Source organism: Salmo salar, chromosome ssa21 (assembly GCF_905237065.1).
Source record: "Salmo salar chromosome ssa21, Ssal_v3.1, whole genome shotgun sequence".
In the NCBI taxonomy this organism is placed as follows: Eukaryota; Metazoa; Chordata; class Actinopteri; order Salmoniformes; family Salmonidae; genus Salmo; species Salmo salar.
The window spans coordinates 25,005,001-25,031,889 of record NC_059462.1 but is presented as its reverse complement, the minus strand read 5'-3'; the positions used below and the strand labels follow the sequence as shown (position 1 = coordinate 25,031,889).

General features: G+C 43.7%; 1 protein-coding gene across 5 annotated transcripts in view; it reads left to right on the top strand.

Moving 5' to 3' along the window:
• Positions 1-26,889, top strand: part of LOC106582011 (interleukin-1 receptor accessory protein-like 1) — a 309,914-nt gene that overhangs the window by 275,001 nt on the left and 8,024 nt on the right. For all 5 annotated transcript variants that reach the window (XM_014164645.2, XM_014164642.2, XM_014164644.2 and 2 more), the window contains exons 7-8: positions 1,881-2,013; positions 26,783-26,889. The exon at positions 26,783-26,889 is cut by the window's right edge and continues 39 nt beyond it. In XM_014164645.2, the coding sequence (XP_014020120.2) occupies positions 1,881-2,013; positions 26,783-26,889 (240 nt within the window). The remainder of the gene's footprint in view (positions 1-1,880; positions 2,014-26,782) is intronic.

The following is a 26,889-nucleotide window of genomic DNA, read 5'->3' as shown; positions in this document are numbered from 1 at the left end:
ATATGATGCACCACTCCATCACTCTCCTTCTTGGTCAAATAGCCCTTACACAGCCTGGAGGTGTGTTGGGTCATTGTCCTGTTGAAAAACAAATGATAGTCCCACTAAGCACAAACCAGATGGGATAGTGTATCACTGCAGAATGCTGTGGTAGCCATGCTTGTTAAGTGTGCCTTGAATTCTAAATAAATCACTGACACTGTCACCAGCAAAGCGCCCCCACACCATCACACCTCCTCCTCCATGTTTTACGGTGGGAACCACACATGCGGAGATCATCCTTTCACCTACTCTGCGTCTCACAAAGACAATGCAGTTGGAACCAAAAATCTCAAATTTGGACATCAGACCAAAGGACAGATTTCCACCGGTCTAATGTCCACTCCTTGTGTTTCTTGGCCCAAGCAAGTCTCTTCTTATTATTTGTGTCCTTTAGTAGTGGTTTCTTTGCAGCAATTCGACCATGAAGGCCTGATTCACGCAGTCTCCTCTGAACAGTTGATGTTGAGATGCATCTGTTACTTGAACACTGTGAAGCATTTATTATCTACAATGTAGAAAATAGTAAAAAATAAAGAAAAACCCTGGAATGAGTATGTGTGTCCAAACTTTTGACTGGTACTGTACATACAGTGCATGTGTTGTTTACATGGAGACGTGGTGTCTCAGTCAGCCTAACCACTTGCTACTGCAGTAAGCCCTCAGAGAAACACACTACATGGAATGGAAATGCAGAGTGGGGGGAGAGAGGGAGGAGAGAGAGAGAGCTTCATGTATTGAATTAAAGGAGTAGCTCTGAGCTCTAAGCCCTGCAGTATGCACTGTGCCGTGTACAGTGTGCAGTCAGTGGTCTTCACAGGATAAGCATGGAGTTTCTCCTACTGTTTTCTATTATTTAAGATGCAGACGTATGTTTGTCATTTCTCTGTGTATGCAAACAGACATTCTACAGCATCAGAGACAACTGTTAATGTTTCATTGTTTGGAGATTGTTTGTTTCCTTTCTCCTTGTTGTCTAGAACAGTAAGCTGATTGGATGACGATGTGTTTGAACTCTTGGGCTCACATATGAACTCACAGGACCTGAAATAGAACCAACTAGAGAAGAATACTGACAATGAGTGTTTCTAATTCAGGTATCATTGACAGAAAACAGTTACTGTCAAACCCCAAACCCACTTTTCCTCTCCTCTCTCAGATGGTGGGATTGAGTGTTTGGAAGCTCTTCAGTGCCCCCTTGTGGTGTGTGGGACTGGTATTTATTGGACCAACACTGTCTCTCCTATTCATGTTAATATTTCCAAAACAGAGATGTGATGAAAAACATGGCCGAGATTTCATCAGAATGTCATTTGTTGGTTTCTATGTAAATGTTAGCGCCAAGAGTGGTGTCTCTGTGAGGGGGACTGTACCAACATGACTGTGAGTGAGAGTGTTTGTTAGGGGGCTCTTTGTACTATTTGTACATAGTGAAATGTCTAGATAAGGTCTTGGGTATCTAGTCTGTGCTGTGTTTCACACCTCAGGGGTTTGGTAACAGTGTTTGTGGAAGGGACTGAAAGCGTCAGACCTTTCCACCTGAACACCCTTTAGTAATGACATCACATCTGACGTACACTCTCCCCCTAGAGGCAACGTGTGTGTGTGTGTGTGTGTGCGTGTGTGTGTGTGTGTGTGTGCGTGCACACCTATGTATTGTCCTCATCCCAGTCCCAATACATGACCCGAAAGCAACAGAATGACCTAGTTAGCCGTCTCTCTACTGCTAACCAGTGTGCAATACTATTCCATATCTGCTATTTCTCTACGTACAGTAGTGTACCAATTTATGTGTTGAAGGACTGGGAAGAATAACGGTGTGTCATTTCCTGTCTCCACAGGAAGTGCCCTGAACCTGACGTGCAGAGCTTTCTTCGGCTACGCAGGGGACGCCAGTCCGCTAATCTACTGGATGAAGGGAGAGAAGTTCATCGAGGACCTGGATGAGGAGAGAATCGAAGAGAGCGAAATCAAGTAAGACACATGGTTGTTTTACTCACCGCCGTTCTAATGTAGTAACAATATGGCTTAATGTGTAATCATGTTGTTTTAAGTCAGATACGATTAGGATAACTGAGTACATTGTAAATATGGTCAGTGTGTAACATGAACCATGTATAACTACAGTAGCCTAATAAAAACACAGTACCCTGTTCCAATGGACATATTTACAGATACATCACACAGCAACATCCCAAAACACCATTTACCATTGGATACTATAGTAGACCAAACTATGATGTACTACTTTAACCCCAAAACCTTTGATGAGCTATTATTTAAACTGTCATGTCTAATCGTTACCCATTCCCTTTGTATGCGCAGACAGACAGGCAGACAAACCCAGTCTGTTGCTCCTACTGTCACTGCTCTTTCATCATCAGGCATCTCTAGCACACCAAAGACAAGTCTATCTAGTGTCTGTATGTCTGTACGTCTGTCTGGCTGTTTGCTCTAGTCTGGCCGTTCATACGGATCTGTTCCTTCATGCTCTCTGCTCTGTTTCACACTCAAACACTACTGAGTCCACTGAACACTACAGCTGTGTTCGAATACTCATACTAACTGCACTAACCATACTATTTGTGATGTAAATTGAGTATGTAGTATGCTTATTGGTCGTAGTATGGTTATAGTTAATATGCCAAAAGTTTCCGGATGTCGTACTAAATTTGCCAAAATACGAAGTATACAAGCAGTGGACACTCTTTCCGTGCGATTAGGACCCATAATGCAATTCTTCCGAAAATGGGCGTGGCTTCACATTGTTTGCAGATTTGAAGAAAACAACGGAAAATATGTCCGACGAGAGCGGATACAAATTCATTGCTTTAACTAATTATGACAAATGTTAAGAAAATGTTGAGCAATGTAAAAAAAGTAACGACTTTTCAAATAAGTAACATTACATGTTATGTTGGCTGATAATTTGTTAGCTACGCTATCCTTACAAACAGCGTAGCATTACAGCAGTATGAACCGGTATGTTAGCTAGTTACCTAACATTAGTTGGCTACTTATACATCAAACTTGCCAGACAGTATATAAAAGAAAAAGTGTAATTGAAATGTTGCCTGCAGCACACCAACGCTCTGGATAACATGAAAACAGCCTAACCAGCTCTGCTAGGGCATGTAAATGTGTCTGGAAATAGCTAGCAAGCTAGCCAACATTAGCCTGGGTGTTTGACTGCTGTTGTGAGGTCAGAACACTCGGATACAGTATTTTTTTTAAATTGAACCTTTATTTAACTAGGCAAGTCAGTTAATAACAAATTCTTATTTACAATCACAGCCTAGTTACCTGCCTTGTTCAGGGGCAGAACAACAGATTTTTACCATGTCAGCTCAAGGATTCAGTGTCACGACTTCAGCCGAAGTCGGTTCCTCTCCTTGTTCGGGCGGCACTCGGCGTCGCAGGTCTATTAGGCATCGCCGATCCACTTTTCATTTTCCATTTGTTTTTTCTTTGTTTCTACACACCTGTTTTTCATTCCCCTAATTATTGTTCATGTATTTAACCCTCTGTTTCCCCCATGGTGTTGTGCGGGATTGTTTTATGTCATGTTCGGTAAATGTTGGTGACTGGTTATTTCGACGGGTGCTGTTTCTTGCCCGTGCGCGTAAAAGTTGATGTTCGTGTGTTTATGTTTGGGAAAGTGTAGTGTTTTACCTTGCACCATTCATTATTCTGAGTAAAGTCACGTTGCTCCCAATTCTCTGCTCTCCTGCGCCTGACTGCATACACCAGCTACACCGACCATTATGACAGAATTCCGCACCGTTGAGGATATGGAGTCAGCAGGAGCAGACAACCCTGTATTAGGGGTCGAGGAGCGCGTCCAGCAGCACCATGTTACAACATCTCGGCACCGCCATGGATCGCGTCCTGCAGACGATGGATCGCTGGGAGAGAAGAGGAGTGCCTACAGTGCCTCCGCCTACACCAACAATGGCACTACAATGGCACCACTTCCGGGCAGTTTTCGACCACCCACCTGAGGGTAGAGCGGCGGGTGAACAGCTTTTTCACCTTAGGCAGGAGACGAGGAGCGCACAGGAGTTTGCATTGGACTGGCCACATCCGACGATACCCCCAGACAGGGCAAAACAGGCAGGATATAACCCCACCCACTTTGCCAAAGCACAGCCCCCACACCACTAGAGAGATATCTTCAACCACCAACTTACCATCCTGAGACAAGGCCGAGTATAGCCCACAAAGATCTCCGCCAAGGCACAACCCAAGGGGGGGGCGCCAACCCAGACAGGAAGATCACGTCAGTGACTCAACCCACTCAAGTGACGCACCCCTCCTAGGGACGGCATGGAAGAGCACCAGTAAGCCAGTGACTCAGCCTCTGTAATAGGGTTAGAGGCAGAGAATCCCAGTGGAGAGAGGGGAACCGGCCAGGCAGAGACAGCAAGGGTGGTTCGTTTCTCCAGTGCCTTTCCGTTCACCTTCACACTCCTGGGCCAGACTACACACAATCATAGGACCTACTGAAGAGATGAGTCTTCAATAAAGACTTAAAGGTTAAGACTGAGTCTGCGTCTCTCACATGGGTAGGCCGACCATTCCATAAAAATGGATCACTATAGGAGAAAGCCCTGCCTCCAGCTGTTTGCTTAGAAATTCTAGGGACAGTTAGGATGCCTGCGTCTTGTGACCGTAACATACTTGTAGGAATGTACAGCAGGACCAAATCGGAAAGATAGGTAGGAGAAAGCCCATGTAATGCTTTGTAGGTTATCAGGTAAACCTTGAAATCAGCCCTTGCCTTAACAGGAAGCCAGGCTAGCACTGGATTAATATGTTAACATTTTTTGGTTCTAGTCAAGATTCTAGCAGCCGTGTTTAGCACTAACTGAAGTTTATTTAGTGCTTTATCCGGGTAGCCAGAAAGTAGAGCATTGCAGTAGTCTAACCTAGAAGTGACAAAAGCATAGATATATTTTTCTGCATCATTTTTGGACAGAAAGTTTCTGATTTTTGCAATGTTACGTAGATGGAAAAAAGCTGTCCTTGAAACAGTCTTGATATGTTCGTCAAAAGAGAGATCAGGGTCCAGTGTAACGCCGAGGTCTTTCACAGTTTTATTTGAGACAACTGTACAACCATCAAGATTAATTGTCATATTCAACAGAAGATCTCTTTGTTTCTTGGGACCTAGAACAAGTATCTCTGTTTTGTCCGGGTTTGAAAGGGGAATGGGGGATTCGATATAGGCCGATAGTTTTAAAAAATATTTTCTGGGTCAAGGTTTGGCTTTTTTAAGAGAGGCTTTATTACTGCCACTTTTAGTGAGTTTGGTAGACATCCGGTGGATAGAGAACCGTTTATTATGTTCAACATTGGAGGGTCAAGCACAGGAAGCAGCTCTTTCAGTAGTTTAGTTGGAATAGGGTCCAGTATGCAGCTTGAAGGTTTAGAGGCCATGATTATTTTCATCATTGTGTCAAGAGATATAGTACTAAAACACTTGAGTGTCTCCCTTGATCCTAGGTCCTGGCAGAGTAGTGCAGACTCAGGACAACTGAGCTTTGGAGGAATACGCAGATTTAAATAGGAGTCCGTAATTTGCTTTCTAATGATCATGATCTTTTCCTCAAAGAAGTTCATGAATGTATCACTGCTGAAGTGAAAGCCATCCTCTCTTAGGCAATGCTGCTTTTTAGTTAGCTTTGCGACAGTATCAAAAATACATTTTGGATGATTTTTATTTTCCTCAATTAAGTTGGAAAAATAGGATGATCGAGCAGCAGTTAGGGCTCTTCGATACTGCACGGTACTGTCTTTCCAAGCTAGTTGGAAGACTTCCAGTTTGGTGTGTCGCCATTTCCATTCCAATTTCTGGAAGCTTGCTTCAGAGCTCGGGTATTTTCTGTATACCAGGGAGCTTATGACAAATGTTTTTCATGTTTAGGGGTGCGACTGCATCTAGGGTATTGCGCAAGGTTAAATTGAGTTCCTCAGTTAGGTGGTTAACTGATTTTTGTACTCTGACGTCCTTGGGTAGGTGGAGGGAGTATGGAAGGGCATCTTGGAATCTTTGTGTTGTCTGAAAATGTATAGCACGACTATTGATGATCCTTGGTTGGGGTCTGAGCAGATTATTTGTTGCGATTGCAAACGTAATAAAATGGTGGTCCGATAGTCCAGGATTATGAGGAAAAACATTAAGATTCACAACATTTATTCCACGGGACAAAACTAGGTCCAGAGTATGACTGTGGCAGTGAGTAGGTCCGGAGACATGATGGACAAAACCCACTGAGTCGATGATGGCTCCGAAAGCCTTTTGGAGTGGGTCTGTGGACTTTTCCATGTGAATATTAAAGTCACCAAGAATTAGAATATTATCTGCTATGACTACAAGGTCTGATAGGAATTCAAGGAACTCCGTGAGGAACACTGTATATGGCCCAGGAGGCCTGTAAACAGTAGCTATAAAAAGTGATTGAGTAGGCTGCATAGATTCAAATCAAATCAAAGTTTATTTGTCACGTGCGCTGACTACAACAGGTGTAGACCTTACAGAAATGCTTACTTACAGGCTCTAACCAATAGTGCAAAAAAGGTATTAGGTGAACAATGGGTAGGTAAAGAAATTAAACAACAGTAAAAAGACAGGCTATATACAGTAGCGAGGCTATAAAAGTAGCGAGGCTACATACAGACACCGGTTAGTCAGGCTGATTGAGGTAGTATGTACATGTAGATATGATTAAAGTGATTATGCATATATGATGAACAGAGAGTAGCAGTAGCATAAAAGAGGGGTTGGCGGGTGGTGGGTGGGACACAATGCAGATAGCCCGGTTAGCCAATGTGCGGGGGCACTGGTTGGTCGGGCCAATTGTGGTAGTATGTACATGAATGTATAGTTAACGTGACTATGCGTATATGATAGTCCGGGTAGCCATTTGATTACCTGTTCAGGAGTCTTATGGCTTGGGGGTAAAAACTGTTGAGAAGCCTTTTTGTCCTAGACTTGTCACTCCGGTACCGCTTGCCATGCGGTAGTAGAGAGAACAGTCTTTGACTGGGGTGGCTGGGCTCTTTGACAATTTTTAGGGCCTTCCTCTGACACCGCCTGGTTTAGAGGTCCTGGATGGCAGGCAGCTTAGCCCAAGTGATGTACCGGGCCGTTCGCACTACCCTCTGTAGTGCCTTGCAGTCAGAGGCCGAGCAATTGCCGTACCAGGCAGTGATGCAACCAGTCAGGATGCGCTCGATGTTGCAGCTGTAGAACCTTTTGAGGATCTCAGGACCCATGCCAAATCTTTTTAGTTTCCTGAGGGGGAATAGGCTTTGTCGTGCCCTCTTCACAACTGTCTTGGTGTGTTTGGACCATTCTAGTTTGTTGTTGATGTGGACACCAAGGAACTTGAAGCTCTCAACCTGCTCCACTACAGCCCCCGTCAATGAGAATGAGGGCGTGCTCGATCCTCCTTTTCCTGTAGTCCACAATAATCTCCTTAGTGTTTGTTACGTTGAGGGATAGGTTGTTATTCTGGCACCACCCGGCCAGGTCTCTGACTTCCTCCCTATAGACTGTCTCGTCGTTGTCGGTGATCAGGCCTACCACTGTTGTGTTGTCTGCAAACTCCAGTGTTGAGGATCAGTGTGGCAGATGTGTTGCTACCTACCCTCACCACCTGAGGGCGGCCCATCAGGAAGTCCAGGATCCAGTTGCAGAGGGAGGTGTTTAGTCCCAGGATCCTTGACTTAGTGATGACTAGATGCTCAAAAGACGAACATTTGCATAAATGTTAGCAACACCTCCGCCTTTGCGGGATGAGCGGGGGATATGTTCACTAGTGTAACCAGGAGTTGAGGCCTCATTTAACACAGTAAATTCATCATGCTTTAGCCATGTTTCAGTCAGGCCAATCACATCAAGATTATGATCAGTGATTAGTTCATTGACTATAACTGCCTTGGAAGTGAGGGATCTAACATTAAGTAGCCCTATTTTGAGATGTGAGGTATCACAATCTCTTTCAATAATGGCAGGAATGGAGAAGGTCTTTATTCCAGTGAGATTCCTAAGGCGAACACCGCCATGTTTAGTTTTGCCCAACCTAGGGCGAGGTACAGACACGGTCTCATTGGGGATAGCTGAGCTGACTACAGTGACTGCGCTAGTGGCAGACTCCACTAAGCTGCCTGGCCTGCACCCTATCTCATTGTGGAGCTAGGGGAGTTAGAGCCCTGTCTATGTTCGTAGATAAGATGAGAGCACCCCTCCAGCTAGGATGGAGTCCGTCACTCCTCAACAGGCCAGGCTTGGTCCTGTTTGTGGGTGAGTCCCAGAAATAGGGCCAATTATCTACAAATTCTATCTTTTGGGAGGAGCAGAAAACAGTTTTCAACCAGCGATTGAGTTGTGAGACTCTGCTGTAGAGCTCATCACTCCCCCTAACTGGGAGGGGGCCAGAAACAATTAATCGATGCCGACACATCTTTCTAGCTGATTTACACGCTGAAGCTATGTTGCGCTTGGTGACCTCTGACTGTTTCATCCTAACATTGTTGGTGCCGACGTGGATAACAATATCCCTATACTCTCTACACTCGCCAGTTTTAGCTTTAGCCAGCACCATCTTCAGATTAGCCTTAACGTCGGTAGCCCTGCCCCCTGGTAAACAGTGTATGATCGCTGGATGATTCGTTTTAAGTCTAATACTGTGGTTAATGGAGTCGCCAATGACTAGGGTTTTCAATTTGTCAGAGCTGATGGTCGGAGGCTCGGCGTCTCAGACCCCGTAACGGGAGGAGTAGAGACCAGAGAAGGCACGGCCTCTGATTCCGACTCGCTGCTTAATTGGGAGAACCGGTCTAAAGTTTCTGTCGGCTGAATGAGCGACACCGGTTGAGCATTCCTCCAGCATTTCCCTCCAGAAGCCATGAGAAAGTTGTCCGGCTGCGGGGACTGTGCGAGGGGATTTATACTACTACTGTACTTACTGGTGGCACAGACGCTGTTTCATCCTTTCCTACACTGAAATTACCCTTGCCTAACGATTGCGTCTGAAGCTGGGCTTGCAGCACAGCTATCCTCGCCATAAGGCGATCGTTCTCCTGTATATTATGAATACAGCGACTGCAATTAGAAGGCATAATGTTAATGTTACTACTTAGCTTCGGCTGGTGGAGGTCCTGACGAACCACGTCTTGATAAAGCGTCCAGAGTGAAAAAGTTGAATTTAAAAAAAGTAGAGTGAGGGAAAAACTAAAAATATAAACATAATTAAAAAGTAAGAACCGTGAAGTTGTCAGGCAGCAAAGTTAGGTTAGCAATAAAATGTATTATATACTCATTAAGTATGTACAGTTGAAGTCGGAAGTTTACCTTAGCCAAAACTCAGTTTTTCACAATTCCTGACATCTAATCCTAGTAAAAATTCCCTGTCTTAGGTCAGTTAGGGTCACCACTTTATTTTAAGAATGTAAAATGTCACAATAATAGTAGAGAATGATTTATTTCAGCTTGTATTTCTTTCATCACGTTCCCAGTGGGTCAGAAGTTTACATACACTCAATTAGTATTTGGTAGCATTCCCTTTAAATTGTTTAACTTGGGTCAACTGTTTTGGGTAGCCTTCCCCAAGCTTCCCACAATAAGTTGGGTTAATTTTGGCCCATTCCTCCTGACAGAGCTGGTGTAACTGAGTCAGGTTTGTAGGCCTCCTTGCCCGCACACGCTTTTTCAGTTCTGCCCACAAACTTCCTATAGGATTGAGGTCAGGGCTTTGTGTCACGGCTGTCGAAGTGATTAGACCAAGGCGCAGCGGGTACGTGAATACTCATACTTAAATTGTATTATTTAAAGTGAGTAACGGAAAAAACAAGAAACAGAACGACAGCTAACAGATTTGCAGGCTAAACAAACAGCAGTGCAAATACAACTACCCACAATGAGACAGGTGAAAACAAGCTCCCTGAGTATGACTCTCAATCAGGAACAACGATGTACAGCTGTTCCTGATTGAGAGCCACACCAGGCCAACAAAGAAATACAAAACCTAGAAACCCAAAACAAGAACATACACCAAAAACCCCGGAACGCAATAAAACAAATACCCTCTGCCACGTCCTGACCAAACTACCATAACCAATAACCCCTATACTGGTCAGGACGTGACACTTTGTGATGGCCACTCCAATACCTTGACTTTGTTGTCCTTAAGCCTTTTTGAAGTATGCTTGGAGTCATTGTTCATTTGGAAGACCCATTTGCGGCCAAGTTTTAACTTCCTGACTGATGTCTTGACATGTTGCTTCAATATCCACATAATTCCCCTTCCTCATGATGCCATGTATTTTGTGAAGTGCACCAGTCCCTCCTGCAGCAAAGCACCCCCACAACATGATGCTGCCACCCCCGTGCTTCACAGTTGGGATGGTGTTCTTCAGCTTGCAAGCCTCCCCCTTTTTCCTCCAAACACAACGATGGGCATTATGGCCAAATAGTTCTATTTTTGTTTCATCAGACCAGAGGACATTTCTCCAAAAAGTATGATCTTTGTCCCCATGTGCAGTTGCAAACCGTAGTCTGGGTTTTTTATGCCGTTTTTGGAGCAGTGGCTTCTTCCTTGCTGAACGGCCTTTCAGGTTATGTCAATATAGGACTCGTTTTACTGTGGATATAGATACTTATGTACCTGTTTCCTCCAGCATCTTCACAAGGTCCTTTGCTGTTGTTCTGGGATTGATTTGTACTTTTCGCACCAAAATACGTTCATCTCTAGGAGACAGAACGTGTCTCCTTCCTGAGCGGTATGACGGCTGCATGGTCCCATGGTGTTTATACTTGTGTGCTATTGTTTGTACAGATGAACGTGGTACCTTCAGGCGTTTGGAAATTGCTCCCAAGGATGAACCAGACTTGTGGAGGTCTCCCATTTTTTTCTGAGGTCTTGGCTGATTTCTTTTGATTTTCCCATGATGTCAAGCAAAGTGGCACTGTGTTTGAAGGTAGGCCTTGAAATACATAGCCTGTGTCTCTCTCTCTCTCTATGCTATAACACACTTAAAACAAACCCGTGTCTCTCTCTCTCTATGCTATAACTCACTTAAAACAAGCCTGTCTCTCTCTGTTATAACACATTCAGATGGGTCTCTTCCTCTCCCTCTCTATCCGTCTTCCTCTACCCTCCAATAAATTCAAACGAGTCCACCTTATATACCCTCTCTCTCTCTTTGCTGTAGTAACACACTTAAAACAAGTCAATTTCCATGTTTCTTTCCTTCCCAGTAGTGTAACATATTTAAACAAGTCCATTGGCTGGTCTGTGTGCGTGTTTCCCATTAGGCGCTGAGCGCTGTGTGTGGAGAGACTGCAGCTCTGGGGAGACGGCCTTGTCAGATAGTTAACAACCACCATTTCTCACCGTGCCTCGCCCTGCTATCGCTACCCGCTGCCCTCACCTACCCTCTCCCTCACCGCACATAGCAGCATGCAAATGGATTAGGGGAGGGAGAAGAAGGGAGGGCTTGTGTGTTTGTTTTGTGAGTAGAGTCAGGTAAAGAGCTCAGTTTTTTAAGGTTAGTGATCACTCTCTTCCTCCATATCTCTCTCTCTAGGATCTTCTCTCTCATCATCTGAAGGTCTATATGTGTTTAACACTTTAGACCCCAATATAATTCTAGAATGCTGCTGTAAATTACTGAGAATTTTCAAGATAAAGCTAATTTTCTCACACATTTCAAACAAACAGACATAGCTCAAAAACAAAGAGGAAATTACAATTACAAATTACTTTTAAAGAGCACAACCTCTTCTTTAATATGACACCACATTCATGTCAATAGGAATAACATGAATGTTGTCTTCCATTGTTTAAAGACACTCACTTTCAAAAAAACGATTAACACTCAACACGACAAAAAACCCTTGAGTATTTAAATTGCAGTAAATTTGACTAAATTACTAAATTACTCAAAATGTACCCAGTATAGGGCTTTGGTCAAAGGCACTGCACCACAACTCGGCCCACACGCCCTAGTGCCACACTCTTGGTTCCTCTCTTCTTGCCACTGTAGCCATATCTCAAAGTGAATGCACAAGCTGCATTTTGAATGCCTTAAGGGACCAGCGCCTGTGGTTTCTGGGAGGAGGCCTTTGCAGGGTCGCCCACACAATATACACATTTATGATGGCAATGTTGAGCATCCTCCAAAACACATACTTCCACCATTTTCTGCCTGTGCGCCCAACATTGTAATAGCTCCTCAGTTAGTCAAGATGGTCAACCCTGCCCATTTTCTTATTGTAATCCATTTCAAGCTCTTGAACAGATTTACACTATATATACAAAGGTATGTGGACTCCCCTTCAAATTAGTGGATTTGGCTATTTGAGCCACACACATTGCTGAAAGGTGTATAAAATTGAGCAACCAGCCATGCAATCTCCATAGACAAACATTGGCAGTAGAATGGCCTTATTGAAGAGCTTAGTGACTTTCAACGTGGCACAGTCATAGAATAACACCTTTCCAACAAGTCAGTTCGTCAAATTTCTGCCCTACTAGAGCTGCCCCAGTCAACTGTAAGTGCTGTTATTGTGAAGTGGAAACGTCTAGGAGCAACAATGGCTCAGCCGCGAAGCGATAGGCCATACAAGCTCACAGAATGGGACCACCGAGTGCTGAGGCGCGTAGCACGTAAAAATTGTCTGTCCTCAGTTGCAACATTCACTACCGAGTTCCATACTGCCTCTGGAAGCAAAGTCAACATAAGAACTGTTCGTCAGGAGCTTCATCAAATGGGTTTCCATGGCCGAGCAGCTTCACACAAGCCTTAGATCGCCATGTGCTGGAGTGGTGTAAAGCCCGCAACCATTGGACTCTGAAGCAGTGGAAACGTTCTCTGGAGTGATGAATCACGCTTCACCATCTGGCAATCCAACTGATGAATCTGGGTTTGGCAGTTGCCAGGAGAATGCTACCTGCCCGAATGCCTGGTGCCAACTGTAAAGTTTGGTGTAGGAGAAATAATGGTCTGGGGCTGTTTTTCATGGTTTGGGCTAGGCCCCTTAGTAGTTCCAGTGAAGGGAAATCTTAATGCTACAGAATACAATGACATTCTAGACGATTCTGTGCTTCTAACTTTGGAACGCTGACTGCAAGCCAGGCCTAATCGCCCAACATCAGTGCCCCGACCTCACTAATGCTCTTGTGGCTGAATGGAAGCAAGTCCCCGCAGCAATGTTCCAACATCTAGTGGAACGCCTTCCCAGAAGATTGGAGGCTGTTATAGCAGCAAAGGAGGGACCAGCTCCATATTAATGCCCATGAATTTGGAATGAGATGTTCGACGAGCAGGTGTCCACATACTTTTGGTCATGTAGTGTAAGTTCCTACCACTTTTAAAAACAACTCCAAAATCCCTGCCACTGTCACTTTAGGCCCAGGCTGTGTGGTACACGCGTGAATGATGGGACTTGGGGCAGACACACGCCATGGAAACATAGGCTCCCCTCTCGGATGTGCTGTCCCTCTTCCCTCACTATTCTTTCTCCTCTCTCCCTTCCTCCTCCTGTCCCTCTGCTACCTTCTCTCCCTCTGCTTCCTACTCTTCCTCTGCTTCCTCTTCTCCTTCCTCCGCTTCCTTCTCCTATCCCTCCTCCTCCTCTCCATGTTCCTTCCCCACCACTCTCCTCTCCACTCTCCCCTTCCTCTCTCCCACCACTCTCCGCTGATTCACTCTCCTCTTCCTGTCTCCCTCTACTCTCCTCTCGCTCCACTCCTCCGTCCTTGCTCCACATCTCTATCCCTCCAATTATCTCTAACTCATCTTCCTCCCTGCCTTTTGCTTCTGAGCCCTGACTCTCCACATCACATCCTTTTCTTTCACTGACCTAGTGGAACAGAGTAACAGAGGGAGAGGAGCAACAAATAGGATACAATAGTGGTCAGGAACATCATCTCTCTCTCTCTCTCCCTTTCACACAGTCTCTCTCTACCTCTCACACTGTTTCTCTCTCTACCTCTCACACTGTTTCTCTCTCCCTCTCACACAGTCTCTCTCTACCTCTCACACTGTTTCTCTCTCCCTCTCACACTGTCTCTCTCCTCCTTCCTCTCTTTATTTCTCTCAACCATACACAAACTCTCTTCTTAATATGGGGTTTCCATAATAAATTGTTTGAAACAGTTACACGCCTCCTATTCCACACACACACTCTCTCTCTTTCCTCCAATCAACTCTTGCTTTCTTGCCTGACAGACTAACTACAGAGTTCGCCAATGTTAGCTGATTAGTTACAAATCTGGGACAGTTTCCAAATGAGTTGCATCGGTAGACACAGGACAAAACAAGCAACTTGTTAGCTGGGTACGTAAACAAATATCCAACTCAGCTTATGAGCTCCACTGTGCAGGCATCTTAGTCCCTAACACGACCGCTAAGCTGTCAACTAAGCTGTCAACTAATAGGAAAACCTGTGATTATCTGCACCTAGCAAACATGACAAACCATAACCTAAGCCCAACAGATAAACATGAATTACTCTAGCCTTCATTTTGGTGGCTAGTTAGCTGGTTGTCTTGATGGCTAGCTAGTGAAAGTGACAGCTGAGGTTGACGCTTCGTGAGCGCAGCCGAAATTTACTGCTACAGTACACACACCTTTTCTTGCCTGACAGACTACTGTAACTACAACAACAGGGTTCTAAAGGGAGAATTATTAATAATGCAGCCAGATCTTGGATCAGTATTTGATCATGCATTCCTTATTGTCCATGCCGCCATTACCCTAGGCCCGCTCTGATCCTCTCACAGCCCTGGCTTTACTACCCTGATCACTATACACATCCTCAATGGGACGGACACACACACAGAGCGAGAGAGAGAGAGACAAGGGGTGGGAGAAGAGGGTGAAGGAGAAGATGTATAGAAAGTAGGGTGTGATAAAGAACCTTACAGAAAACTTTTTTTTGCACATGTTAAACATTATTTCACATGTGGTCTTGGAACACTTCACATGTGATGATACAGTATTTCACATGAGATTTCACTGGTGATGCCGTGCAAACATTGAGTCATTAGGATGTCAACTGAACATCACAGTCTTTTCAATTTACATATTTGACACAAATGATTATATTGTGTATGTTTATACAATATTTATTATTCAACATATCAGATTTGAACTCACAACCTCTGGGTTCACATAATTTGGATCTTGCTGCTATGCCATCATGTCTGTGTAAATAATTGATTTCACCTGTTTTCCTACACAGCTTTTTTTTTTTAAATACCCTCAAGAAAAACGAGTATATTTATCAATGTGATTCAGGAGTATCATTAAAACAGAATAATATGCACCACCAACATTAGACAACTATACAGAAAACCCCAAAATTGCTGAGATAAATAAATGATTTCAATGTTTTTTTTTTTTTTTATATTTCACCTTTATTTAATCAGGTAGGCTAGTTGAGAACAAGTTCTCATTTACAACTGCGACCTGGCCAAGATAAAGCAAAGCAGTGCGACACAAACAACAACACAGAGTTACACATGGAATAAACAAGCGTACAATCAATAACACAATAGAAAAAAAGAAAGTCTATATACAGTGTGTGCAAATGGCGTGAGGCGGTAAGGCAATAAATAGGCCATAGTAGCGATGTAATTACAATTTAGCAAATTAACACTGGAGTGATAGATGTGCAGATGATGATGTGCAAGTAGAAATACTGGTGTGCAAAAGAGCAAAAAAGTAAATAAAAACAATATGGGGATGAGGTAGGTAGATTGGATGGGCTATTTACAGATGGGCTATGTACAGCTGCAGCGATCGGTTAGCTGCTCAGATAGCTGATGTATAAAGTTAGTGAGGGAAATATAAGTCTCCAGCTTCAGCGATTTTTGCAATTCGTTCCAGTCATTGGCAGCAGAGAACTGTAAGGAAAGGTGGCCAAAGGGGGTGGTGGCTTTGGGGATGACCAGTGAGCTGTACCTGCTGGAGCGCATGCTACGGGTGGGTGTTGTTATCATGACCCGTGAGCTGAGATAAGGCGGAGCTTTACCTAGAATAGACTTAAAGATGACCTGGAGCCAGTGTGTCTGGTGACGAATAGGTAGCGAGGGCCAGCCGACTAGAGCATACAGGTTGCAGTGGTGGGTGGCATAAGGGGCTTTGGTGACAAAACGGATGGCACTGTGATAGACTGCATCCAGTTTGCTGAGTAGAATGTTGGAGTTATTTTGTAAATGACATCGCCGAAGTCGAGGATCGGTAGGATAGTCAGTTTTATGAGGGTATGTTTGGCGGCGTGAGTAAAGGAGGAGGCTTTGTTGTGAAATCGGAAGCCGATTCTAGATTTAATTTTGGATTGGAGATGTTTAATATGGGTCTGGAAGGAGAGTTTACAGTCTAGCCAGACACCTACGTATTTGTAGTTGTCCACATATTCTAAGTCAGAACCGTCGAGAGTAGTGATGCTAGTCGGGCGGGTGGGTGAGGGCAGCGAAAGTTTGAAAAGCACGCATTTAGTTTTACTAGCGTTTAAGAGCAGTTGGAGGCCACGGAAGGAGCGTTGTATGACGTTGAATCTCATTTGGAGGTTTGCTAACACAGTGTCCAAAGAAGGGCCAGATGTATACGGAATGGTGTCGTCTGTGTAGAGGTGGATCAGGGAATCACCCGCAGCAAGAGTGACATCTTTGATATATACAGAGAAAAGGGTCGGCCAGAGGTCCGGACAGCAGGCCCTCCGATTTGACACACTGAACTCTGTCTGAGAAGTAGTTGGTGAACCAGGCGAGGCAGTCATTTGAGAAACCAAGGCTGTTGAATCTGCCGATAAGAATGTAGTGATTGACAGAGTCGAAAGCCTTGGCCAGGTCGATGAAGACAGCAGGACAGTACTGTCTTTTATCGATGGCGGTTATGATATCATTTAGTACCTTGAGCGTGGCTGAGGTGTATACGTGACCAGCTCGGAAACCGGATTGCACAGCAGAGAAGGTACGGTGGGATTCGAAATGGTCAGTGATCTGTTTATTAACTTCGCTTTCGAAGACTTTAGAAAGGCGGGGCAGGATGGATATACGTCTATAACAGTTTGGGTCTAGACTGTCACCCCCTTTGAAGAGGGGGATGACTGCGGCAGCTTTCCAATCTTTAGGGATCTCGGACGATACGAAAGAGAGGTTGAAGAGACTGGTAATAGTGGTTGCGACGATGGTGGTGGATAATTTTAGAAAGAGAGGGTCCAGGTTGTCTAGCCCAGCTGATTTGTACGGGTCCAGGTTTTGCAGCTCTTTCAGAACATCTGCTATCTGGATTTGGGTGAAGGAGAAGCTAGGGAAGCTTGGGCAAGTAGCTGCGGGGGGTGCGGAACTGTTGGCCGGGGTTGGGGAAGCCAGAAGGAAAGCATGGCCAGAAATGCTTATTAATATTCTCGATTATCGTGGATTTATCGGTGGTGACAGTGTTACCTAGCCTCAGTGCAGTGGGCAGCTGGGAGGAGGTGCTCTTATTCTCCATGGACTTTACAGTGTCCCAAAACTTTTTGGAGTTAGAGCTACAGGATGCAAATTTCTGTTTGAAAAAGCTAGACTTTGCTTTCCTGACTGACTGCGTGTATTCGTTCCTGACTTCCCTGAAAAGTTGCATATCGCGGGGACTATTCGATGCTAGTGCAGTCCGCCACGGGATGTTTTTGTGCTGGTCGAGAGCAGTCCGGTCTGGAGTGAACCAAGGGCTATATCTGTTCTTAGTTCTACATTTTTTGAAAGGGGCATGCTTATTTAAGATGGTGAGGAAATTACTTTTTAAGAACGACCAGGCATCCTCGACTGACGGGATGAGGTCAATATCCTTCCAGGATACCCGGGCCAGGTCGATTAGAAAGGCCTGCTCGCAGAAGTGTTTTAGGGTGCGTTTGACTTTGATGAGGGGTGGTCATTTGACCGCGGACCCATAGCGGATGCAGGCAATGAGGCAGTGATCGCTGAGATCCTGATTGAAAACAGCAGAGGTGTATTTGGAGGGCAAGTTGGTCAGGATAATATCTATGAGGGTGCCCATGTTTACAGATTTAGGGTTGTACCTGGTGGGTTTGTTGATACTTTGTGTGAGATACAGGGCATCTAGTTTAGATTGTAGGACTGCCGGGGTGTTAAGCATATCCCAGTTTAGATCACCTAACAGAACGAACTCTGAAGATAGATGGGGGGCAATCAATTCACATATCATGTCCAGGGCACAGCTGGGAGCTGGGGGGGTCTATAACAGGTGGCAACAGTGAGAGACTTATTTCTGGAGAGATTCATTTTTAAAATTAGAAGCTCGAATTGTTTGGGCATAGACCTGGAAATTATGACAGAAATTTGCAGGCTATCTCTGCAGTAGATTGCAACTCCTCCCCCTTTGGCAATGATGAGAGAATAGTCAGATTAACTGATAAGTAAAATAGCAGTGCAGATAGCACTCTTTTGCTAAGTGCAGAGATGTATTGTAGGTGATCAATCTGTAGACTTCTGAGAATGCTACAGACTTTTTGGTACAGCAGAAAGATCAGCGTCCCCAAAACTTAGAGGTTGTGAGTCCAAATCCCAGGTGTAGTTATATTGAAAAGTCAACACTAAGTGATCATGTTTGTTGACACTATTTTTGCTGAATAGCATACCACTAACCTTAAAACCCCCATACCATTCCATTCCAAACATGTGAAATGGGTGGTGGCAGGTAGCCTAGCAGTTAAGAGTGTTGGGCCAGTATTCAAAAGGTTTGCTGGTTTGAATCTCGAATCAGCTAGGTGAAAAATCTCTCAATGTGCCCTTGAGCAAGGCACCTAACCCTAGTTCCTCTGGATAAGAGCTTCTGCTAAATGACAAAAATTAACATTTTCAGTTAAGCTGTTTTCACATGTTGAGAGACAGAAAGAAACACGTGAGGTCAGTTGTTCACGTGAGACCATATGGTCACGTGAATTGCAGATTCAGATGTGAAATTTGTTTTCACATACAGTAGCAAGAAAAAGTATGTGAACCCTTTGGAATTATCAGGATTTCTGCATAAATTGTCACAACAATAGACAAACACAGTCTGCTTAAACTAATAACTCACAAACAATTATACGTTTTCATGTCTTTACTGGACACACCGTGTAAACATTCACAGTGTATGGTGGAAAAAGTATGTGAACCCTTGGATTTAATAACTGGTTGACCCAACTTTGGCAGCAATAATCTCAACCAAACTTTTTCTGTAGTTGCGGATCAGACCTGCACAATGGTCAGGAGGGATTTTGGACCATTCATCTTTACCAAACTGTTTCAGTTCAGCAATATTCTAAGGATGTCTTTTGTGAATCACTCTCGAGGTCATGACACAGCATTTTAAATCGGGTTGAGGTCAGGACTCTGACTGGGCCACTGCAGAAGGCGTATTTTCTTCTGTTGAAGCCGTTCTGTTGTTGATTTACTTCTGTGTTTTGGGTCGTTGTCCTGTTGCATCACCCAACTTCTGTTGAGCTTCAATTGGCGGACAGATAGTCTTACATTCTCCTGCAAAATGTCTTGATAAATTTGGGAATTCATTTTTCTGTCGATGATAGCAAGCTGTCCAGGCCCTGAGGTAGCAAAGCAGCCCCAAACCATGATGCTCCCTCCATCATACTTTACAGTTGGGATGAGGTTTTGATGTTGGTGTGCTGTGCCTTTTTTTCTCCTTACATAGTGGTGTGTTCCTTCCAAACTACTCAACTTTAGTTTAACCTGTCTGGGCTAGGGGGCAATATTTTCACGGCCAGATGAAAAACGTACCCAATTTAAACAGGTTACTACTCTGGCCCAGAAACTAGAATATGCATATTATTAGTCGATTTGGGTAGAAAACACTCTGAAGTTTCTAAAACTGTTTGAATGGTGTCTGTGAGTATAACAGAACTCATATGGCAGGCAAAAACCTGAGAAGAATTCAAGCAGGAAGTGGAAAGTCTGAGAACTGTCGTTCTTCTTTTGATTCTCTATCGAAGCTACAGTGTCTGTGGGGTGACGTTGCACTTCCTAAGGCTTCCATTGGCTGTCTAAAGTCTTCAGAAAGTGGTTTGAGCATTTTCCTGTCACTGGGCAGATAATAGGAGCTCATTCACTGAGTGGTCTGCCTGGCAACAAAGGGATTGGATATGCGCTGTCACGCGAGCACGCCGTTCCTTCTTTTTCTTCTTGAATGAATATGCTATTGTCCGGTTGGAATATTATCGCAATTCTACGTTAAAAATACCATAAAGATTGATTTTAAACAGCGTTTGACATGCTTCTAAGTACGGTAATGGAACATTTTGACTTTTCGTCTCTCGTTCCGCTCTCGCGCGTTATGCCTTTGGATAAGTGATCTGTACGCACGAACAAAACGGAGGTATATGTACATAAATATGGATTATTTGGAACAAAAACAACATTTCTTGTGGAAGTAGCAGTCCTGTGAGTGCATTCTGACGAAGATCAGCAACGGTAAGAGAATATTTCTAATACTAATTCTGAGTTTAGGTTGCACCAAACTTGGCGGGTGTCTGAATAGCTCACCGTGATGGCTGAGCTATGTACTCAGAATATTGAAAAATGTGCTTTCTCCGTAAAGCTATTTTAAAATCTGACACAGCGGTTGCATCCAGGGGTAGTCCATCTATAATTCTTTAAATAATTGTTCTATATTTTGTCAACGTTTATGATGAGTATTTTTGTAAATTGATGTGCACATTCACCGGACGTTTTGGTGGGAATACATTTTCTGAACATCACGCGCCAATGTAAAATGCTGTTTTTGGATATAAATATGAACTTTATCGAACAAAACATACATGTATTGTGTAACATAATGTCCTAGGAGTGTCATCTGATGAATATCGTCAAAGGTTAGTGCTTCATTTAGCTGTGTTTTGGGTTTTATTGACACATGTCCTTGCTTGGAAAATGGCTGTGTGATTATTTTTGTCTATGTACTCTCCTAACATAACCTAATGTTTTGCTTTCGCTGTAAAGCCTTTTTGAAATCAGACAATGTGGTTACATCAAGGAGAAGTGTATTTTTTAAATGGTGTAAAATAGTTGTATATTTGAGAAAGTTGAATTATGACATTTTGTTGTTTTTGAATTTGCCGCCCTGATATTTCACTGGCTGTGTCCCGCAGGTGTGACGCTAGCGTCCCACCTAGCCCGTAGAAGTTAATCTGTCCACAGAATATTTTGCCAGAGCATTGTGGAACATCCTGGTGCTCTTTTGCGAACTTCAGACGTGCAGCAATATTTTTTTGGACAGCAGTGGGTGTCCTCCCATGAACATCATTCTTGTTTAATGTTTTACATATCATAGACTCGTCAACAGAGATGTTAGCAGGTTCCAAAGATTTCTGTAAGTCTTTAGCTGACACTCTAGGAGTCTTCTTAACCTCATTGAGCATTCTGCACTGTGCTCTTGCAGTCATCTTTGTAGGACGGCCACTCCTAGGGAGAGTAGCAACAGTGCTGAACTTTCTCCATTTATAGACAATTTGTCTTACCGTGGACTGATGAACATCAAGGCTTTTAGAGATACTTTTGTAACCCTTTCCAGCTTTATGCAAGTCAACAATTCTTAATCTTAGGTCTTCTGAGATCGTTTTTGTTCGATGCATGGTTCACATCAGGCAATGCTTCTTGTGAATAGCAAACTTACATTTTGTGAGTGTTTTAATAGGGCAAGGCAGGTCTAACCAACATCTCCAATCTCGTCTCATTGATTGGACTCCAGGTTAGCCTCTCTGGGGTATGTGGGACGGTAGCGTCCCACTCGCCAACAGCCAGTGAAATAGCATAGCGCCAAATTCAAAACAACAGAAATCTGATAATTCAAATTTCTCACACATACAAGTATTATACACCATTTTAAAGATAAACTTCTCGTTAATCCAACCACAGTGTCCGATTTCAAAAAGGCTTTACGGCGAAAGCATAGCATTAGATTATGTTAGGACAGCACCTAGACAAGAAAATACACACAGCCATTTTCCAAGCAAGGAGAGGCGTCACAAAAACCAGAAATTAAGCTAAAATGAATCACTAACCTTTGATGATCTTCATCAGATGGCACTCATAGGACTTCATGTTACACAATACATGTATGTTTTGCTCGATAAAGTTCATATTTATATCCAAAAACCCCATTTTACATTGGCGTGTAATGTTCAGAAATGTTTTGCCTACAAAACTTCCGGTGAATGAGCACATCAATTTACAGAAATACTCATCATAAACGTTGATAAAATATACAACTGTTATGCATAGAATTAAAGATACACTTCTCCTTAATGCAACCACTGCGTCAGATTTCAAAAAAGCTTTACGGCGAAAGCACACTTTGCAATACAGTGCTCAGTCACCAAAACAAGCCATACAGATACCCGCCATGTTGTGGAGTCAACAAAAGTCAGAAATAGCATTATAAATATTCACTTACTTTTGATGATCTTCATCGGAATGCACTCCCAGGAATCCCAGTTCCACAATAAATGTTTGTTTTGTTCGATAAAGTTAATCTTTATGTCCAAATACCTCCATTTTGTTCCCGCATTAGGTTCACTATTCCAAATGCAGAAGGCGCGCGCACTAAAGTCCAGACGAAAAGTCAAAATAGTTCTATTACAGTTTGTAGAAACATGTCAAATGATGTGTAGAATCAATCTTTAGGATGTTTTTATCATAAATCTTCAAAAATATTCCAACCGGACAATTCCTTTGTCTTCATAAAGGAAAGAGAACTGAGCTCGTGCTCATGGCCGTGCGCGTATCTAAAATAATGGCCTACTGCCAGACACCTAACTCAAACAGCTCTTAATCGCTCCCCATTCACAGTAGAAGCCTGAAACAACGTTCTAACGACTGTTGACATCTAGTGGAAGCCTTAGGAAGTGCAATATGACCCCATAGACACTGTATATTGAATAGGCAATCACTTGAAAAACTACAAACCTCAGATTTCCACACTTCCTAGTTGGATTTTGTCTCATGTTTTTGCCTGCCATATGAGTTCTGTTATACTCACAGACATCATTCAAACCATTTTAGAAACTTCAGAGTGTTTTCTATCCAAATCTACAAATTATATGCATATTCTAGCTTTTGGGCCTGAGTAGCAGGCAGTTTACTCTGGGCATGCTTTTCATCCGGACGTGAAAATAATGCCCCCTACCCCGATGAAGTTAACTGACTCCTGACTCCAATTAACAAAGGGTTCACATACTTTTTCTTGCCCCTGCATGTAGTTTCATGATGCTTTTACATGTTGACACGTTATCACATTAACTTGACCTAAGATCACGTGATCACGTGAAATTCATGTTTTTTTTCATAACGGAGGTGTAAAAGGTAGAAGGGGTTCAACAAGTTCGCAGGAGGGAGAGATAGAAAGTGAGAGAAACCTCCCAAATGGTAAGTATCTTGTTAAAGTGACCAAATAAATAGAACATAAATAATTGAAATCCTTGTACTGTTTGTGTTTAGGCCCTCCAGCCAAAGTATCTTCCATTCAACTGCTACAGGGACGTGGATGTTTCCAAAGTTTTGCCTCTACTTCAGGCGAGCCTCCCACCCACCCACACTCTCCTGGCTTGCATGTCTATTACTAATGCATCAGCAGATGAACTTCAGCCCACGGAACCCAGGGAACCCACAAACCCACCAGGGTTCTATTTAAAGAACCCCGCCTATTGATTCCAACAAGTTACATTTCTATGGAAACGCAGGCCAATAAAATATCATTTGTGCCGCAGACGGCGACAGGGCTATTGTTGTTATAATATCATGCATGGTTAGGCATTAGCATGGTGTGTGTGTGTGTGTGTGTGTGTGTGTGTGTGTGTGTGTGTGTGTGTGTGTGTGTGTGTGTGTGTGTGTGTGTGTGTGTGTGTGTGTGTGTGTGTGTGTGTGTGTGTGTGTGTGTGTGTGTGTGAGAGAGACAGAGACAGAGACAGAGAGAGTCAGAGCGAGAGATTAATAAATTAGCCAAACAAATATGCCTCAGCAATATATTGTGATGGGATCAATGGGGTATTGAGCCGGTTCGGTTCACACCCGGTTGGCAGGTGGGCGTTGGATGAAATGATTAAAAGGAAAAGGGATACCTAGTCAGTTGCACAACTGAATGCATAAAGGGAATGAGTTATGAGGGGAAGAGGACCAAATTATTAGGATGAGGAACATGGGCTACTAACAGCTTACTACACAACTACACAACATACACTTAGTATTACTTTCTTAGCTACAGTATACATATCTCCCTGGCATATTACATAATTTATGCATCAGCATACAATACATTTTTGGACTCACCTTGTTGTGCTGTGCTCACTTAAACAGGAAGGTGGCGCGGCGGTCCTTCGTGGGCATATTTTGTGATCAGGAAAAGAGACCCTTAATATTAGATTTGCAACCATACAGCTAATCCACTGATTAGCAAGCTGATGATTGCTTTGCAATGCTTGCAGTTAGCCACTGATTCCTTCCAAACCACTCATTGTGGAATTTGCGATTTTCAACTTATTGTGTAATGTTTGTCTAATGGACGATGAGCACCGATACGTTTTATCTTTAATTTCTCTTCATATGACAAGGATTAAAAATGATTTGCCAGTAGATTGTCGACTTGATTCATGATGATGACTGCGAGCTAAGGTTTTGAAAGTATGATGTTGACATGATCAGTCCAATCAAAGCTACGGTAGATATAACGTGATTTGACGTCATTTTATCTGTGGCCAATGACCTTGAGCCTTCTGGGATGGTTACTTTTAATGTAGCTCTATGGCAGCACCCAAGGGGCTTGAATTTTCAAGCTCTACCCTTAGACTTGGCAGTGATGTAGTGTCCCCATGAGTGATAGAACACTGAGCCAATCATGGCGCAACACTCCGTATTTTCTGCTGGCTTAGCCCCAACACCACAGAAAGCACTGAGCTAGGCTGAAGCACCTGCATTTGGGAGCTGCCTCACTCTATAATGAGACCATGTTTGTATGTGGCTTTATTAACTCAATTATATATATTTTTCTTTTACATTATTTGCATAACATGCAAAACAGGCAAGCATTTATTTATTTTTTGTGCAAAAAAAAAAGTTTGCTCTGTCCCACCTGCCCTGAATGACGGGTCGCCACTGGGTCATTGTCATGCGCAATACATCTGGAACCAGGATACCAGAGAGAGAGGGCAGGGGTCCTAAAGGAAGTGGCAGAAATGTTCATTAAACATAGACCTACAATTGTAGCTCATGCCGCAACTCCTCTGTATTAACTAGATATGAGTATGGTAACATTGCACTGCTGAAGTTAATGTAACATTTGACCATCAGAGCCTGTATTTCCTGACAGTCTAGACTAGAGCCCCAGCAGAGCAGTAATGAAAATCTATTGTTGATTTCTGCCTCCTCCAGGGTTTTAGATAACATCAGCCAGACCCAGTCTAGTACCATTCAATCCCTATCTAACTCCCATTCACTTTCCCCTGCCTTGTTTGGTCTGGGTAGAAGTTGCCCATTAGGTACAGACCTAGGACCTGCTACCCTCTTCAAATTCTTACTTACTTACTGCTTGTGGTTTACTGTGTGGCTTACTTTTTTAACGCGGAAGGTGTTCAAAGTGTCATCGTGGTGCGGCAATGTTCTCCGTCGGCAGGTAATCTGTTTCACTATGGAAACTGGATCTTCAAAGAGGCTGCCTCTCTCCTCAACCCCCCCCCCAAACCACGTCCACAAAGCCCACAATGCATTCTCAATTACAGGCTACAAACGTCTCCAACAAACACCTTACTGTATGTGCTCACCAAGAGCCTGGGGAGAGTATTTCAGAGATCAGTCATCCCTCTTCTCTACCACTCTCTCGCGCTCTCTCTCTCTCTCGCTCTCCCTCCCTGTCTCTCATCCTCTCTTTCTCTCTCTTTCTTTCTCCCCAGTGCTCACATGCATAGGCTACTCATTAATGCACAAACACACACACACACATTAACACACACACACACGCTCTTTCTCTCACACGAACAACCCCACACACAAACAGTCAGTCTCTCACCAGTTTTTCCCGTGCGTGCCTCTATGTACTGAGGGTCCTCTAAAAGTAGGCTAAGAAGCAGTGTGTGAAGAACGAGGGAGCATCATGTCTCCCTTTTCTTCTCCATCAGTCTCCACCAGCTCAGCGGGGGACACTCATTTACTTTATGGAATATTACTTTCTCTCCTTCCCCTCCGTTTCCATGGCAGCTGCTATAAAAAGATAATCTTCCCGACATTGTTGTTTGGTTTTTAACTCCCAGGAAGAAGCACCCTTATTGATTTTAATTTGTCTGATGTTTGGAGCATTTGGGGGAGATTAACATAGCATTCCTGTACTTGCTTCAGACTAAATATACTAATTTACAGTAATCCATGCTTTATCACCCAGGCCATGCTTACAGCCCATTATAAACTCAATACTTTCCGTCCTCATCACACCAAGTCAATCAGCCCCGCCAGTGGTTTTCTCTGTCAGCCCTGGTATTCCAACCACCAACCCTCCGGTTACTGGATGGTCTCCCTAACCTCGAGACTGTTAAGTTATGAAGTGAGGAGACATGTCCACCAGAGTTAGTAGGAAACATGAATGACTTCATCTGCTTCTCAACACAGTATTTATCAACTCAGTCACCTTTCGTGACTACTCCCACAGAGACTACCATCCACTCCATTGATGATCCTTTGCTCTTGTCTTGCAGGGTGGTCCGGGAGCACCTGGGGGAACAGGAAGTGGCCATCTCTTTAACGATCCACTCGGTGGAGGAGGGGGACCTGGGAAACTACTCCTGCTACGTAGAGAACGGCA